General features: G+C 33.9%; 2 protein-coding genes across 2 annotated transcripts; one reads left to right on the top strand and one right to left on the bottom strand.

The window, feature by feature from the left end:
• Positions 1-10093: 10093 nt before the first annotated feature.
• Positions 10094-14457, top strand: LOC112522209. The gene is made up of 2 exons (XM_025131305.1): positions 10094-10234; positions 12032-14457. Exon 2 carries the CDS (start codon positions 12297-12299, stop codon positions 14169-14171), a length of 1875 nt encoding a protein of 624 aa, XP_024987073.1. The 5' UTR covers positions 10094-10234; positions 12032-12296; the 3' UTR covers positions 14172-14457.
• A 157-nt stretch (positions 14458-14614) lies between these two features.
• On the bottom strand, positions 14615-16803 carry LOC112522210 (aluminum-activated malate transporter 9-like). Its single transcript, XM_025131306.1, has 6 exons — positions 16538-16803; positions 16095-16235; positions 15742-16011; positions 15515-15654; positions 15247-15393; positions 14615-15166 (listed from the first exon to the last, which is right to left on the bottom strand). Exons 1-6 carry the CDS (start codon positions 16716-16718, stop codon positions 14615-14617), a joined length of 1431 nt encoding a protein of 476 aa, XP_024987074.1. The 5' UTR covers positions 16719-16803.
• Between the last annotated feature and the right edge of the window lie 1452 nt (positions 16804-18255).

The following is an 18255-nucleotide window of genomic DNA, read 5'->3' as shown; positions in this document are numbered from 1 at the left end:
AATGATTATCCTAATTATATTTTAGATTTTTTATATTTAAAATGAAATGTTTATCCTGTATTTGATTGTGTTTATCGACAGTTAGTTACACGAATTCAGATATGGAGCTTTAATAAGTTGTACATACGCACAATTTACTTGTAATATTGAGTTTTAAGTAATATGCATTAATAAACAGTACTTTACGCATAGAAAGAGGTTTTTAAGAGTTTTTGTCAAATGATTTATAATATAGAATATATTTTTTTATATATAATTTAATTTAAGTTTAATAATAAAACAATTTATTTTTGGTTTAATATTATAAATTTTATAAATATAATAATTAAGTATTCTGTTAGAATTTAATGATTATACTAATTATATTTTAGATTTTTTATATTTAAAATGAGATGTTTATCTGGTATTTGATTGTGTTTATCTGCAGTTAGTTACACGAATTCAGATATGGGATGAAATCGGCTATGAATGAAATCGTTTAGGGATGAACGAGTTTAAGAGTTTTTAAAAGTTTTAAATTTTTTAGCCAAATGCTTTACAAAATATAATATAGATTATTTAACTAAATTGTAAAATAATATACCAAAATTTTAAGTCTCCCGACCTATCCAATTTTCATATTTAATGGATAATTAAATATATAAAATTTGTCTTAAATTATAATAACTTTATTTCATAAAAACAACTTTTAAAAGCCAAAATAGAAATAACTATGTTTTTATTTTTATTTTGGATCAAGAATTTTGTTACCGATCTTTTGAATGAAAAGTTATGAATTTCTTTTATTAACGTGAATATTCAATCCGTTATACGAGCCGACTAATCCCAGAGCGACCACCTGCTTTGTAGATAGCTCGGAGTCACCGTAATTGAACCTTTGTATCCACAAAGTGATTTTTATTCTTCATTAGATTTGAACCTGAGACCTCCAAGTATTTTTGATCTTTGGAGCCAAGCTCAAACCAAAATTAATATACTTTTAAGACATTTGCCGTTAAATATTTTATTAAATTAAACTTTTATTCCCAACCACTACCTTTCCCGCTATATATAATGGTCATTCTTCCCTTTCAAAGGAACCATGAGCTATGATCTTTGTATCCTACACTTATATGATATACATGTAATAATACATCAGTGATGCAAATGATGTTTGGAGCGACTTAGGTCGTCGGCCAAGTTGTCCACAACCTCCAGGTGCTCTCATGTGTATTATCATATATGATAAAAACATCTAGTATTTTTGTAAAATGAGGGTGTTCTTGTTTGAACTTCTACTTATATATGTACACGTACACATATACCAATCTCTATCTTCATGCATATATATATGTATGTAGGTATATATATGTATGTATGTATATATATGGTTGGGTTCATGTGAGACAAAGCTGTTTTCGTGATACATAATTTTTACACATGAAACTTCACAATAAAATGTTGTGAAAGTAAAAAAAAACTGAATCTTCACAGCAAAAACACTTTGAAGGTTGCTTTCACAGTGTTTTGCTGCAAAGTTTCAAGTGTAAAAACCGTGTCTCATGAAAACAGTTTTGTCTCACATGATATCAAGTCTCTCTCTCTCTCTCTCTATATATATATATATGTATATATATATATAGGTTGGTTATTATACAACCCTTGACATTTGTACAACCAATACAGCCAATCTCAATCGTCCATTTCATTTGATTAATATGTGATTTCATAGAAATTTTGATTGTTTCCTAATATAAAGTATTGATCATAATTAATGAACCATATTCATCTTTCATAAATATTCAAATCATAATAAATAAACTCTCATCATTTTCAAAAATATCTTAATTTATTGGGTTGCATTGGTTGTACAAATGCAACGGGTTGTATTTGAAACAAACTCTCTCTCTCTCTTTATATACATATATATATATATACATATATACATATATATACATATATATATATATATATATACATTCAAATTTATGAATTGGTCAAACCCATGTGTCTAGTTGGATAGAGTTTTTATTGATTGTGTGAGAATATGTAAATCCCATGTGAGAATATGTGGAACCGTATATTCCTCTCCTAGGAGCTCTTTTGGAGAAATAATTTGAGGGTTTCATATATTCTGACATGCTATGAGAGTAAAGATTAATGTACTACTCTAGGGACTCGACACTTTCGGACATTTGTACTTCTCTATCTCGTCACTCGTCTACCTTCCTCTCGACACCTTTGGACAATTTATGCCCGTTTAGCCTCATTTCGAGGAGGCGTGTTAAAGTTCTACATCGGCTAGACATAGATCATTTATCTTCTATATATGCTGAAATATCCTTCTCTTTTTGTGGGTTTTTTTGGAAAGTAACCTAGGGGTTCCATATATGCTTATATAGTGATAATTAACAATTAAAGAAGGGAGCTTTTTTCGGTCCATTCATGAGTTGTTGTAAGATTTCAATTAGCTGCCGACTCATTCATCCAAATACTAAGTCAATATATTGTGTTACTTAGTAAATGAGTGAATGAAGCGGGAGACAGATTGAATCTTAAGCTTCTTGTATTTGGACTGAAGGGAGCTCCCTTTTCTATCTGTTTGATTCTATAAGTTGGCTTCTTGATGTTATCAACTCTATCTGTAATTCTTTTGTGTATTAATGAATTTATATTTTTTTAAAAACCCAAACATACATACATATATATATATACACACACACATACCAGTATGTGTTATTTAAGAAAAATATAAATTCATTATGTAAACCAAACGACCCCTTGGAGAAAAAATGAAGAGAAAAGACCCAACATGCAACTTAAAGAGCACAAAGTGCCAAAAATTGAAAAAATTTGAATGTTGGAGCATGAAAATGAAAAAGGATAAGAGAGAAAAGAAATGCCAATGGAGTGACCCTACAAGGCCTATTGATCCTAAAAGAAGATTGTGTTGAGTTTAATAAAGAGAAGGGTAATGCTAGCTTATGGTTCATACAAACAACTTGGTTTTGAGTTACTCACTAAGAATTTATGAAAGACTGAACTTCATATTTGGAATACTCTATATTGTGTGTGCACTTAATGCTATAATCATGCATATATCTCCAAATTGAGTCTTTTTGTTTGTCTTTTGGTTGCTTGGGGACAAACAACACTTAGTTTGGGGGTGTGATGTACATTGAGAATTCAATGTATATTGTTTCAGTGAGTCATAGGGCTTCCCCTCAACTCAGTCTTTTTGGTTCTTGAGAATGGTCCTGTCGATAGCTGGACTCAACCAATTCAACACAAAACAGATAGAGGACCCCTTCGCTGCTCTCTCTGTTTTTTTTCCTCGAGCGGGATTTGGAGCACTCACTTTATAAATTTTTAGCTAGTTTATTTCCCTTTATCCCAATATTAAGTTGTTTTATTACTTCATTTTCCCCATTATTAATTATGAAGCTAAAAATGTGATTTACTTGTTTTTTACACTATTAAAAGTCTAATATTAAAAAAAAATACAAGACTGTTTGGTGCTATAACATTCATGCAGCAATGATCTGACGGTTTTCAGATTTTTGAAGGGCTTATTGAGCTAAGCTGTTGAATACTTTTTGTTTCTAGAAATCCATGAACTGAAGACTTTTTGAGAGATTCAAGATTGCTAAACTCTTGTAGGATTATGTCACAATCTAGTTACTTTAATTGTACTTGGTGTTGACTTTTGATGCTTTGTCCACTAGATTATCTTTTTGTCTTGCTTATTTTTGTATAAACAGGGAGGTTGGGTCTTTGTATGTGAATCATAAAAATTAGTTCTAAAACTGATCTCTTTCTAGACTTTGAAGCAATTTAAGTTTCGTAATTACTTTTAAGTTTGTTGTTTACTTTCCGTTCTTTACTTTCTGTTTTTAGCATTAAGTCATTTACTTTCCGTAATTTATATTTATGTCTTTACTTTTCATTATTTACTTTCTTTGTCATTTACTTTCCGCTATGAGTAGCTTTCCATAGCTTGGGTGTGAGACAAAAAGTAAGATTTTACACCAAATGAAAGTAGACGTTGTTTTGTAATAACAACGTTTCACTATTTCATTCAAGTTTTATAAAAACCAATGACACCTCTTGACAAGTTGATCACTTTTAAAATGTTAAAGTGTCATGGTCTTAGAGATAAGCCATTGAATGCACGTCAACTTGAATGATATGAAAGGTAGATTTGAGAAAGTTGCCGACAATGATACTTGTCATTTATATTTTTCAAACTAATTAATTCTCGACAGGTTGATCACTTTAAAAGTGTTAAAGTGCGGTAGATTCGGAGATGAACTACTTAGAACACACGCCAACTTGAATGATATTGGTTCAAAAGATCATTTTTAACAAAGAGATTTGTTTATCCATATATTTTAAGGACGCCATTCGTCACTGTCTCTGGTTCTGATACCACATAGAGATATGAGTTGAAAGCTATAATATAATGCAATTGTGGAAGTCGGAAAGGAATATCCTCAAAATAGATGGTGGAGACTGACTGCTTGCTGTAGCATCCCTCCAACATTGTCTGCTGGAATTTGTGTTTATGTCTCACCACAAGTCTTACACCTATGCTACATTTATTTATTCCGTTATTTGAAAATATTAACTCAATAACCAATCAAAGTCTTCAAATTCATCATATGAAAATCATCTCTTTCATTAAACTTTTGCTACAATCTCCGTGGACGATAACCGGTATTTTACCACTTTAGTACTTGGAAAGACGATATTGGACCATATTGTATACTTACTTTGTGGTACATTTTATATGTCGAGAGGTGCGTAAAACCACCTACCATTTGTTTTTTCATTTTCAGCACTTAATTACTATTTATGTCCGATTCATTCAGACGTTTTGTAATTCACACTGTTTTTTTTTTCCTTTAGAATCTCTTATCACTTAATAGGGTTTGAATAAATAAGAGGTAAATTAATATCTTAATTTTTCTTATTTCCCTTTTTATTTGATTCTCTTTGGCTATTATTTATTTCTCCGAACGTCACCGTCCTTTCATCGCTCATGTGAAAGCATGCCCCCACCCTCTCTCTCTCTCTCTATATATATATATATATATATATATATATATATATATTATGTACGTATAAGTTAGCTTAGAAGATTAATGTGAAACAAAAACTTATATCGGTGATCTATCATCCATCAAAAGTATCGATCTTTTCACGAACAAACTCACCGACGGCATTCCCGATAGCATCGAAAGTCTGAAAGGTATAAAAAAGGTTCTTATTGTGTTCCATTTGTTAAGCAAATGTTGAGATGAATTTCGACAATGAAATTTTATGAAAATCAAGAACATTTTGCAAAATGTTTGCACCTGAATTTACAAAAACAAACCATTGATTTAGATTTTAGACTTCAGACATTTATCAGTTTACAAAAACAAACAATATTATTGATTCACATTTCAGACGTTAACATCACTCCTTATTAATCAGAAATAAAATAAACCTTCAGACTCCAACACCTCTTAAAAAACAAACACCAATTTAGATATAAAAAAACATAAGATGATTGTATAATGTTTATGGTTGTTTATTAAAAAATAACAACAATCCAAGACACAGAGAAACATAAAAACCAAGAATTTTTGTTTTTTTATTATAATGAAATATCAAATATATTAATTTCTCTAATAATAAAAATATACCTTTTCTTTTCTTAAGAAACAAAAGTATTTGCATGTATGATTAAAATATTCCTTGACATATACCAATTGTAGTTCATACATAATTTCTTTTATTATGTATCAATCTATCGTATTGGATATCAACTTAGGGACCGTTTACCAAACACTTACTCAGTAAGTGTTTATCGAGAAAATTTAACACTATTAATTACTTACCGGATAAGATTTTAGTCTATCAAAACGACATTGTATGCAACAATTCACCCGGTAAGCGTTTACCGTGGTAAGAGTCGTCGCTCTCAGTTACCGGGTAAGACTCATGGTTCTTGTTTCGCTCTTACCTGGTAAGATTCTTAGTCCTTACAATATTCATCCGATGAAGTAATGTGATTTGGTAAACGCTTACCCGAGTAAGTGTTTGGTAAACGGCCCCTTAATTGATACCATCTTTTTTTGGTTGGTACTGATTTTTTTTATCAATTTCAAGTTTTATATATATATATATATATATACATATATATATACATATATATATACATATATATATATATATACATATATATATATATAGAGGGTTGGGTTCACGTGAAACCAAGGGTTTTTTCATGAGACCCGTAAGACCAATTTATGTTCTTTGATCAACTTTATAAGCTAATGATTTAATGGTCTAAAGTTGCACGGTGGCAATTTTGTGATTATTGAGAAGTCTCGTGGCAATTTTGTGATTATGAATGTTCAGATTGTAGATCTAATCCAAGGGTTGAAACTTGTTCTTACGGGTCTCACGAAAAACTCTTGGTCTCACATGATCCCAAGTCTCTCTCTCTCTATATATAAACATGTTATTTTGTTTATATTTTGAGTGATATATTGAGTTTGCAGGTAGAACACGTCATGTTTAAGCGTCTTTTTTTTTTAACTACAAATATTTAAACGCTCAAATAAAAAAAAGTTAAAGTCGTGATGTTTTAATATTCAATACATTAAAAATACAAAAACCAATAAATAATCAAATAAGTTGGTATCATGGTACCACCATGATATGAGATTTCAAATACCAGGTACCAATAAAATTTCCGTATTTAATACGATACTACCAATCGATTATAATTTATATTAATTTTTTTGATTAACCTGGATATCCAACCCGCTATGCGAGTCGACTAATCCCAGGACGACCACCTGTTTTGCAGATAGCCCGGAGTCACCGCATTTGAACCTTCGTGGCCACAAGAGGATTTTTATTTCTCATTGAATTTGAACTTGTGACCTCTTTGTACTTTTGACCTTTGGAACCAATCCCAAACCAATACACTACCTTTATGATTAATTTATAATTTATATTAATTTAATTGATATTACTGGTACATGTGTTTGTGGCTTTAATTTAGTGCAAATTTACCACCCTTGATTATTTAAATATACATTTGCAAGTAGTGCACACTCTGAGGTCTGGAAGGTGGGGATCAAGAGGTTAAGGATCATCCATTGTTTCAACTTTCAACGGTTGATCTCATAAGATTTTGTGGGGGGTTTTTTGTGGTTCTTTTCAGTAAACATTTTTTAAAAAATTAACTTTTATCTTTCTATTTTTTTTAAATGTAAATTGGATATAAAGTTGTTAATTCCGAAAGTAAGCATCTGATTTCAACGGTTTTGTTATTTCTGAATCAGATGTTTCCTAAGCCTTTTAGTCCACTACCTCTATATCACTAATTGGTAACACTGAAATTTACCTTCAGATATATATATATATATATATATATATATATATAAGTTAATTTAAATCAGCTTTATTCAGTTTTATTCCGAAAGTGATCCCATAGTTGAGGTTTTGTTTTGAATGATCTGATAGTTACATTGACTATGGATGGACAACATGATTTTTTTTTTCGGTTCTCATTTTTTGTATTTGTTGTCGATAGGAATTTAACATTATAATAGTTATCATTAATATCAATTTTTTTGGTCAAAAATACTGACCAAATCTATATTTATATATGTAGATTTAAATATTAAATTTTTTAAAGCGGTAAAAACAAATATCATGTTGATGAAGTGACAACTCAAAAAACACTGTATAAGTATTTTGTAAGAGTTGAATGTATGTAGAACAAAAATATAGATATAGATATAGATACAGTGATATGGCTCTTTAAGAATCTCAATATTTACATATTAAACGGTTGATCTCGATGGGTTTTTATTTTCTAAACACACACACACACACACACACACATATATATATATATATATATATATATATATAGGGACTTAATCAAATGAGAACTAATTAGTTTGTGGTAACTGTGAAAACCAATATTAACCACAAATCAATAGATAAATTAGGAAATTTATAATTTTGGCAATTTTGAATTAAAATATTAATGCAAGGATATTTTTGGTATTTTAAAACTTTGCTCCCTCCTCTCTTCTCTCTCCGGCCACCGTCCGCCAAAGCGAAAAAACATATTTTTCAAAAACGTTCTAGAACAAACCAATTTCAAGACGGGCATAATGCATTTTCGGATTTAGATGTTGTATTATTGAGACTTAAGGACCGTTTACCAAACGTTTATCCGGATAAGCGCTTATCAAGTCACATTACCTTGCCGAATCAACTTTGCAAGGACTAAGAATCTTACCCAGTAAGAACGAATGCAAGGACTGAGAGTCTTACCCGATAAGTGATGATGACGACTCTTACCACGGTTAGCACTTACCGAGTTAATTGTTGCATATGATACTGTTTTGGTAGACTAATATCTTACCCGGTAAGTAATTGATAGTTCTGAATTTTGTCGGTAAACACTTACCCAGGTAAGTATTGGTAAATGTCCCCTTAGAAGGAGCCATCACGTGCGACCCACTCATATGTTAGCCTCAAATCAAAACGACAAATGTCATACCAATATTCAAAAGGTTGAGGTGGATCCGAGCCCCGCCTTACTTTTATATGGACCCACCTCTATATAGGACCAGGATCTGTAACTAGTTTGGTTGCATAAATCCAAATTGATATTTTTATGTAAGATCCAACATAAAAAGATAGAAATTGCATCACGAAAATCGTTTTGACGATGAGTGTTCATGCACACTAGTCTATAGGAACTTGTCAACAATAAAGAGGTACACGCAACACTCCTTAACATTCAAATCAATTTAAAACCATGATAGACGTTATTGGTATATCATACTTTGAGCTTATAAGAGTTTCTTCAACATGTATGTTATATTTTATTTATTTGGAGCAAAAAATTTTGAAATCTCCAAAACATCTAAAGTTGTATAGTTGTTGGAGATGCTCTTGATTAATCATCGTACCAAGCACGATTCATGAGTGAATTTGAGATTAAAAGTGATCAAATATCCAAATTCCTTCTTATACTTCTTACCTTAACTCTTTTTTTTACACGATCATTCACCAACCGATAATTTTATATTTTAATACAAAGATGACATCTTAATACCTCATGGACCCTTTTATTTTTGTAAAAAATACAATTGATTTTATATTTTATTTTTGTAAAAAATACAATTGATTTTATATTTCTTAATTTAATAATCAATCAATGCGTATCTATATCTATACTATATTATAAAGCATTTGACAAAAAAAATTAAAAATCATTTTTTATGCATGAAGTATTGTATATTGATGCATATTACTTAAAATTCAAGATTACAAGTAAATTATGCATAAATACAACTTATTAAAGCTCTATGTTTGAATTCGTACTAACTGCGGATAAACATAATCAAATAAAAGATAAACATCTCATTTTAAAATATAAAAAAATTAAAATATAATTAGAATAATTATCGAGTTCTAACAGAATCATTATCTTTATAAAAAATTTATTGTTAAGTCATAAATAAATTACTTCACTATTTGACATAAATTAAATTATAATAAAAAAATAAATTATATATAAAAAAATTAAATAGTTAATTTGATATTAATATCGATATATTTTTAAAAAAAAATTATAATGTCTTCAAATTTATTTTTATTTAAAAATAAAAATATTATCTTTCTCAAAACTACATGAATCATATTATATCAATAAAAACAAAAAACAAAATAAAATATTAAAATAAATATGTATCGCTCTACATTATACAATAAGTTTTAATTTCAAAATAAAAGTTTTTGAAGGTCGTTTTGATATTTGCAAACTGAAAACCATGGGATTATTCTCTGACATATTTTATTTGTTTCTAACAAAATACTACAAAAAGGAAAAAGAATTATTGCATTTTCGTTTAAGAAAAACAGTGTAGGCAGGTAGAAGACACGTGTAAAGAGATGACGTGGGAGGTTATTATTGGTTCTTGTGGGTACCAAAGAAGAAAGGTGTAGAACACTAGACTCTTATCTTACGCCCCATCACTAAACGTGCGCTGCCTTTTTGTCACTCACTCACCATCGTTAAACTTCCACTCGCACTCCCTCTCTGTCTATATACATATATTAATACATACATACACACGTATGAATCTAATTTCACCCCTGTATATCGCCAGCACTTGAAATCCCTAAATCTCTCTCTTTTATCTCTGTGAAATCACTCCTGTCTTTCGAGGTAATTCTTTAGTTTCTATAATTCGTATTTTTCTTTGTTCTTGTTTCAATCTGTGATATATCGGGTGTTTAATTTGTTCAATTAGATGAATTGTCGCTTGAATCAAGTTATATACGTGGATATAATTCTATATGATGATTTACATGTGGACTAGTCATTTTTGATTGTTAAAAATTAAATTTAAAAGCTTGTTGAGGCTTGTTTTGCTACAAGTGAATCATGATTGTTAAAATTCTACTTGTTGTTGATGTATCTTCCCATCGGATAAGTAGAAGAAAATGAACTACGTGGTGAACCCTAACTTTCAGCTCAATTATGTATTAGCAAACTTGCACTTTATGTTTGTGGATTAGTAGTCTAGAGATTAAAGACAGCGTAATTGTTGCATACTTCGTATTTTATGTCAATTGTTCTCCTGATGTACGATTTGATTTCGTGTCAAATGATTTCCTGATGTATAGCAGAGTAAAAGACCCTTTCACCATTAATGTTTAGGTTATGATTTATTCATCAGGTCATTCTTTTTGGTGGGGAGGGTTGGGTTGGGTTGGATTGGATGTGGGAAGAAAGGGACTTCATGGACTTATTTCACTATATGAATGATATAAATAGACTGAGAATCGTTTAGGATCAAACGAGAATGCTAACTACAAATCACGTGCAAAATCACATGTGATTTTACATTAGTGGTCAAAAAAGTTGTGTGGGCAACTTTGGCCGCGCTTCAGGTCGCTAGGTAAAGTCGCATGAATCACATGTGATTTTACACTAACATCATGTACAAAATCACATGTTCTCGTATGAACCCGACTCTCTCTCTCTCTCTCTCTCTCTCTCTATATATATATATATATATATATATTTGAAAGGCAGACTATATGAAGGATAATTTATGATACGGTTTATGAATTTCTGGTGTATTAAGTAGACATGCTATTTTCTTTTGGTGCTTATATTTTTTGCTGTGGGATCCAAAACTAATGTTGCAAAAATTCCAAGTGCTTGATGTGTAAGTTGTGTGCTATAAAGCTTGAACTTCGTTTGCCACAGCTAGGTGCAGAGAACGGAGTTATTTATAAGTGTCTCTACTTTACCATTTTGGAGAAAAATAGATTTAGACCTCCCATCAGCTTTGAGCAGAGTGCGACATCATGTTGTGTTTGCTCTGGCAAATAGTTGTTAAAGAAACTTTGTAATTTCCGATTCTTTTCTATCCATCTACTTTCATCGAACATGATTTCTTTCATAGCATCAATTATAAACTAATAGAAGAAAGTTTAGCTGCGATGAAAAGAAATTTGTAACCGTGGCGTCTTCTGGTAACAATTTATGTCCATGTCTGATGAAGTATCCAAGGGGATATATAAGATTTGGGCCAAGGAGAGTAATTTTAAAACATGTGCTTCATGATTTCTATCAACGTTACCTCTGTTGCTGTATCCATCTTGTCCTAAAATATTACTTTAAGTTGCAGAAAACAACCACAACTTTGGTCCTCACCTGATTCATATAAACCCTGTTAGTGAAGGTGGTTCACTGCCTAAAGTTTGCATCATTCACTTGTTTTGGGAAACATAAGACCATATTTCAGATGTTATATATTTCTGGTTGATAATCATGAGGTTGGTATCAGGCTCAATATTTCTTTTACCCAAAAATTTCTGTATTTCCATCAAGTTCCAGACTTTGGTTGTATAGAAACAGATCATGTATGACTTAGTACTCCTAAATGGTAATTGTGATAACTTTTGTATCAGTAAGTGTGTATCTTAATTTTTACCTAAATTTGTGAAACAGGATGAATGATTTCCAAAAGCGGTGTTCTTGCAGAGCTGTAGCCAGTCATTCTTGCTGATTGATTGGATTTCAGTTTAAATTTTTAGCAAATGGATCAACATGATACTTGTGGGGGTAGGCTGTATATTACCATTGTAGAATGTAGATAGCCCTTAGAAATACCCAACTTTAGCTTTGTGGATATTACTCATAGCCTAGAATATGGGTGCTGTTGTTTACCAAACAAGATTAGATTGAAGTAGATTAAGAGTTGTATATAACTTACATGGATGCGAGATTTTTTGCAAACCCTGCGTCAAATGCCTTCAAAAACCTTCGCAACTCCATCTGTCTTAAAGGACCTGAAAAGGGACCTGGTTATGCTACAGATACAGTGTTACGACTGGATTCACCGGGTTCCCTGAATTGTTCAATTTCTACCTCAAAAGGCGTTAAGCGCAAGTGGAGTTTGAGAGATGGATCAATGGATATGGAAGCTGAATTACCATTATGCCTCTGGCTAGGCCATTCTTCAAGTTCCTCAGACAGCAAGGCGAGTTCTGCGACCGGATGCACCAGCACCACGTCTTCAACTAAAGAAACTGATGAAGAGGCCTCGATGGATCTAGAATTGGACTTCAGTCTCCATCTTGGTGGTGAAAAGGCACCTCCACGAAAGAAAATCTCTAGTTCTAATAAATTGTCTCTGGATCTTGAAGACCAAGTTGATCTAGAATTGAGTCTCTTATCCACGCCTGCTGAATCTGATTTCAGTACTGTTCAATTGAATACTTCTGAAAAGATTCCGCCAACTGTTGGTGGTGATTTGTATATGAATGAAGGTTCAATTTCATCACATTTGAGAACTCAAAGTCCGTTTCCTTTGTTGCAGAGTTCAGAGAACACAAAACGTAGTTGCTTTCTCAAGCAGGCTCCATCATCCAGCATCGTAACTGTACCAACTAGTTCAGTCACCTGTTTATCCGGGATAGCCCAACAACAGCAACGGAACAGTATCACAAAGATGTGTCAATTTGATGGATGTGAAAAGGGAGCAAGAGGTGCTTCTGGTCGTTGCATTGCACACGGAGGTGGTCGCAGATGTCAGAAGCCCGATTGTCATAAAGGATCCGAGGGTCGAACCGCTTACTGTAAAGCCCATGGTGGTGGTCGAAGATGTGAGTTTTTAGGATGCACCAAGAGTGCAGAAGGACACACGGATTACTGTATCGCTCATGGTGGCGGCAGAAGGTGCAGCCACACAGCTTGCACCCGTGCCGCCCGAGGGAAATCCGGGTTGTGTATACGTCACGGTGGTGGAAAGAGGTGCCAGATGGAGAATTGCACAAAGAGTGCCGAAGGCATTTCTGGTCTCTGCATTTCTCATGGAGGTGGTCGCAGATGTCAAGTTCCCGACTGCACCAAAGGGGCGCAAGGGAGCACAATGTACTGCAAAGCACACGGTGGTGGCAAAAGGTGCACGTTTGAAGGGTGCAACAAAGGGGCGGAAGGAAGTACGCCATATTGCAAAGGCCATGGTGGCGGGAAAAGATGTACCTTTGACCTTGAAGGTGGAGCTTGCCCAAAGAGTGTCCATGGTGGAACTCTTTTTTGCGTAGCACATGGTGGTGGTAAAAGATGTGTCGTGCCAGATTGCACACGGAGCGCAAGGGGGCGTACAGATTGTTGCGTCCGCCACGGGGGCGGAAAAAGATGTAAGTTCGAAGGGTGTGCAAAAAGCGCTCAAGGTAGCACGGATTTCTGCAAGGCACATGGGGGAGGGAAGAGATGCTCGTGGGGCGACGATGTTTGTAATCTGTTTGCAAGGGGCAAAACCGGAATGTGTACATCTCATGATGCCTTAGTGCAGGATAACCGGGTCCATGGTGGAGCCACCATCGGAACCCTGGTTCATGAAACTGTACCGAACCCATCTGGAGAAATGGAAAAGCTTATGACCACAGATGACATGAATGTTGATGCTATTATGGCATCATCATCATCATGTTTGAAAGCTTTTGGTGTCTATAAAGGAAGTGTTTCAGTTTCAGTTCCAGAAGGGAGGGTTCATGGTGGAAGTCTGATTGCTTTGTTGGCAGGTAGTTCTGGTGGCTTATCAGATTCAGGAAAATGTAACATGATGCCTCAGAAGTGGATATAATCAATCAGTCATTTCTTTTATGACGTCTGCAAGGGAATGATGACTGTTTTCCACCATTGTTGAATGAATAAGGTGGAATTAGGTAGTTGTTGGTGTTGTTTTTTGTTTCTTTGTAAATTGTTAATAGTGTTTATCTCCATCACACTTTGTTTCTTTGTAAATATGTTCTCAAACAACAAAATTTCTTTGTTTCTTTGTAAATATGTTCTCAAACAACAGAAGATGTTGCAACATATAAGGTATTCCATGAAATATACTTTAATCCCAAAACAGACCATATGACTGTATTAACGACAGGCAAAATCTCGATTTTTGTGCGATGACATCAACTTTATAACTTCGTATGCATGACATTTTGTTCTTTTTTTTTGGTTTTGTTTTCTATGCATCATTTGATAAATTTCATGGTACTTTATTCTATCATCAGTGTGAAAACCACTCGTTCACAAACTCTCGTGTTTGAATTTGGCCATTTTGGAAAGCTCATTAACAGCTTCAACCAAATGATCAAGTCGAGCCACAAACTCTATCAGCAATGATGTGAAAGTAGCAAGTGACAATGCTGCAGTGCTCTCCCATGCTCGTATCCTTGGAATGTCATTCGTGTCATTTTCAAAAGTAGATGTGTCTCGTGATGGCCAGGAATACTGCCTTGTTGACTGTTTTCTTCTTGTCTCATCTTCAGTAATCTCTGTGTTAAATTCAGCCAGTTGGTTTGAGAGGTTAGAGATTGTGGATGAGAGGGTATGAGATAGCTTTGGAAATGGTTTTGATGAGTTATCAGATTGTTCGTAACCAGATGCATGAAGATACAAATGCATGTCGATAGCTCTTTGGAGTCTTGTTGTTGAGTTGTGGACACTTTTCAATGAAGAACATTTTAGGGTTTGCTTCATGTCACATATGTCTTTGCCCAAACATCTGATTAGCCCTGTAGCCTTGCTTGTTGTTTCTAGTATCTCTGTTTGGAATGCGAATCTTAAATTGTAGGATGCCTATCAAGAACAATCAAACATCAGATACCCTGAATTTCAACCACTTGGAAAATAATGAAGTCTGAGAGGGAAGTCAAAACCTGAATCTCTGAGTGAAGAACACCATGAAGTGCCATGACTTCATATGCGCAATATCGTAAGACCGTGCCCACTTTGACGTATTCACTCCAAGGATAGAAGAAGTGTCGAAACCTGCCATGCGGTGGCTCCCATTTAGCTGAAAGAGCCTTAAGAATTTTAATTGCAGAAAAACCAAAATTAATTGTTAACTCAGATCAGCCGAATAGATCTAAAATACAGACGTCGAAATGTAGAAGTTTCATAAACCAACAAAGTTATGCGTATTACCAATGACTCAAGTTTAGTCGACAAGTTCAATATGGAGCGAAATTTTTTGTATGCAGGCTCATCTGGGAATTCATCAATGAGAGTCTTGGTGAACTCCGGACGCTCTGATCCATCGTCGGCCAAATATTTGTTGACACATTCTGAATTTGCCCAAATGTAAAAGCTTAGTGATTCTTCTATTAGAGGGGTACCATAAGATGTAAAATTTTCAAAATGCACAAAGTTACCTTCAAGTGAATCTGCCACTGAGTAGAAGTTCTGAACCAGTTCTTTGTGCAACTGCTCACCAGCCCATATGGGAAAAATCAGAGCATTCACTGCTACTGCTATGATTGCTCCAATGGCAATCGAGTAAAGCCGATCAATCGATGTTCTAACAGGATTCCCCATCCGATACCCCGAAACTATGATCAAGCAGTATGTAAACAATAGAACTCGAAAACCATACTCATATGGCACAAGGGTTGGCCATAACTTTATGAATGAGGTTATTGTCCCTATAAATGAGAAAGAGCTTTTGCTTAGCATTATTGCATTCTTGTAAGTAGTGTGGAATACCTTATATTACTTGTTGATTTACCTATCATAAAAATACTGATGCCTATTATAACAGGTTCAACAACTTGACCACTCATCAAAGCTAATTCACCAACAGCAATGGCCAAGACTCCAGCAAGCAAACTTCCAAGCATACGGTTGAATCCTTTGCTAAATGTTGCACCTTCAACGATTCATCATCAAGATCATGCACAGGAAAGTTATCTAGTTATCAGTCATAATATAACGATTTCTTTTATCTACTATTCGTTCTTTCTTCTGTAGGTTGACCATCTAGTTGTCAAACACTAACTTTTGAAGTATATAATATTTATATATAGCAATTACTCATGCACACTCCTCACGTTTGGTTAGGTTTTAACCCTTGACCTCCTGGGAGGTTGGTTGGGCCAATGATCCTTTGATTCAAACAAAAAAATTTGCCGGGAGCTAGTGTAACACATATATGTACACAATTGCACATACCAACAGTATATTCAAACATGATGGCGACTGTGAGGATGGACCAGATGATGCTGGTGCCGAACACTTGATAAGGTGCTTCGAATAGTATGAGTAAAGACACAAGGAGAACAGCAAGTCCAACTTTTAGAGGGAATGTCACCCGGCTAGTGTCTTCTTTAGCGAATTCCCAGATTGTGTACATCCAATCTTTGAATTTGTTTTTGGTTTCTGGCAGTTTATCTTTGGTGTTGGACGATATTTTGATGCCAAAACTGCCCTCCTTTCCATTCATTGCCCTTGATGAGTATCTATGCGCTTAAGTGTGGATTTCGAGGAGAAGATGTGGAGGAATGAGTTTTGGGATGAATAAATAGAGTCGTTTAGAGACAAGTCTGGTTTTAGTTGTTGATGCTACTAAAGAATAATGCTTCGATAAGGTACATGAAAATACCCGATGGAATTAAACACCAAGATAAAAGATGCATAAGCTCAATAATTCTTGCATCAATAAAGAATTAGAATCTATTTACAAACATGACCTTGTGTTTCTAATTAGGGTTTTGTTCTATTTGATGTCCTTTTAACTTCGAAATTAGAAGTATAACTAAATGAAAGTTCTGTTTCTTGCTTTTGTATGTAGTTGTAGTGTATTCATATAAGATTCGACCCTACATGCTCTTCAGATCTTCCATTTCAAGAAATCTTGTTATTGAAGTTTCTACAAGTACCTGAAGAAGCCTACAAATCAGATTTGCTTGTACAGTTATGTTTTCTAGTAGAAGTGCAATAAGGGGTCCTAAAAGATCTTCAGAAATAATGCATGCACAAATTGCGGTGTGCATGTACCGTTCGTTATCTTGTGTTCATTTGAAAGGCCCCATTTTTTATATGTTGCAGGTGGGACCCATAAAAACGAACTAAAAAGGACTAATCTTTATCAGTTCATTAACAACTCCCACCCTTTCAGATACACCTTGACACCATTTTCACTTTTTGCAGCCCGGCTCGATTCTTCTCTGAATGGAGGATTTCTTTTGCACCATTGGCTGCTCGTGCAGATTACAGTCCGATGTCTTTTATTCCTTTTTTGAGTATTATCTTGAGTTTTGATACTGTTTTCCTTTCCATTGATAAGATGGTGGATTTGTTTGGACAGAGGAAGAAAAAGAAAGCCAGTTACAGCCAGTGGCATATATTCGGTTGCTGTGGTGTTTGAGGCACTTTTCGTTGGTTTTTCTTGCTGGAAAATTTTCTACACGAAAGCGGCTTTTGACTATTATGAGCAAGAGGTTGCCAATTTAAGTTTGATGGCAATGCACTTTTGATTTCTTTGACATATTTTCTGTCTAGATATGAAACTTAGGGAATATATGCACATAGCCTGGACTGAATTTCATCTCATTTTCACCTCCTTTATTTCTTGAAAAAGTGTAGATACCTTACCCATCATCCTTGACCAGTCAACAAAGAGGAATGATAGAAAAGGTACATGATCATGCTAGATCATGTCTGAATTCTAGATTTCAAGCAGCCTAAAACACAACAAATGCCAGTGGTGGTTTGAGCCTTTTTTGGGCATTTCATCTGTGCATCGTGAGGATAAGCACCAGGAGATAGTGTTATATAGAGAAAGTGTACGTGTTAGAACCTTTTGACTAGTTGCAGGCTGGCTTAGGTTATTTTTGGCAAACTAGCTGATAAGCTAATTGTTAGTTGTTGAGCAATCATTAACGATAAGT

The sequence above is a fragment of the Cynara cardunculus genome (assembly GCF_001531365.2).
Source record: "Cynara cardunculus var. scolymus isolate 2C chromosome LG 11, CcrdV1, whole genome shotgun sequence".
Taxonomy (NCBI): Eukaryota; Viridiplantae; Streptophyta; class Magnoliopsida; order Asterales; family Asteraceae; genus Cynara; species Cynara cardunculus.
Note: the sequence above shows the minus strand (reverse complement) of the source record. Positions and strands in the feature narration are given on the sequence as shown.

Excerpts from the sequence above, each read along its gene's own strand:
- LOC112522209 (XM_025131305.1), top strand. The coding sequence starts at position 12,297 with ATGGATGCGAGATTTTTTGCAAACCCTGCGTCAAATGCCTTCAAAAAC.
- LOC112522210 (XM_025131306.1), bottom strand. The coding sequence starts at position 16,718 with ATGTACACAATCTGGGAATTCGCTAAAGAAGACACTAGCCGGGTGACA. Across the intron at positions 16,012-16,094 it reads CATCAGTATTTTTATGATAG|GGACAATAACCTCATTCATA; the intron begins GTAAATCAACAA and ends TCTCATTTATAG. Across the intron at positions 15,394-15,514 it reads CGACTAAACTTGAGTCATTG|GCTCTTTCAGCTAAATGGGA; the intron begins GTAATACGCATA and ends AAAATTCTTAAG.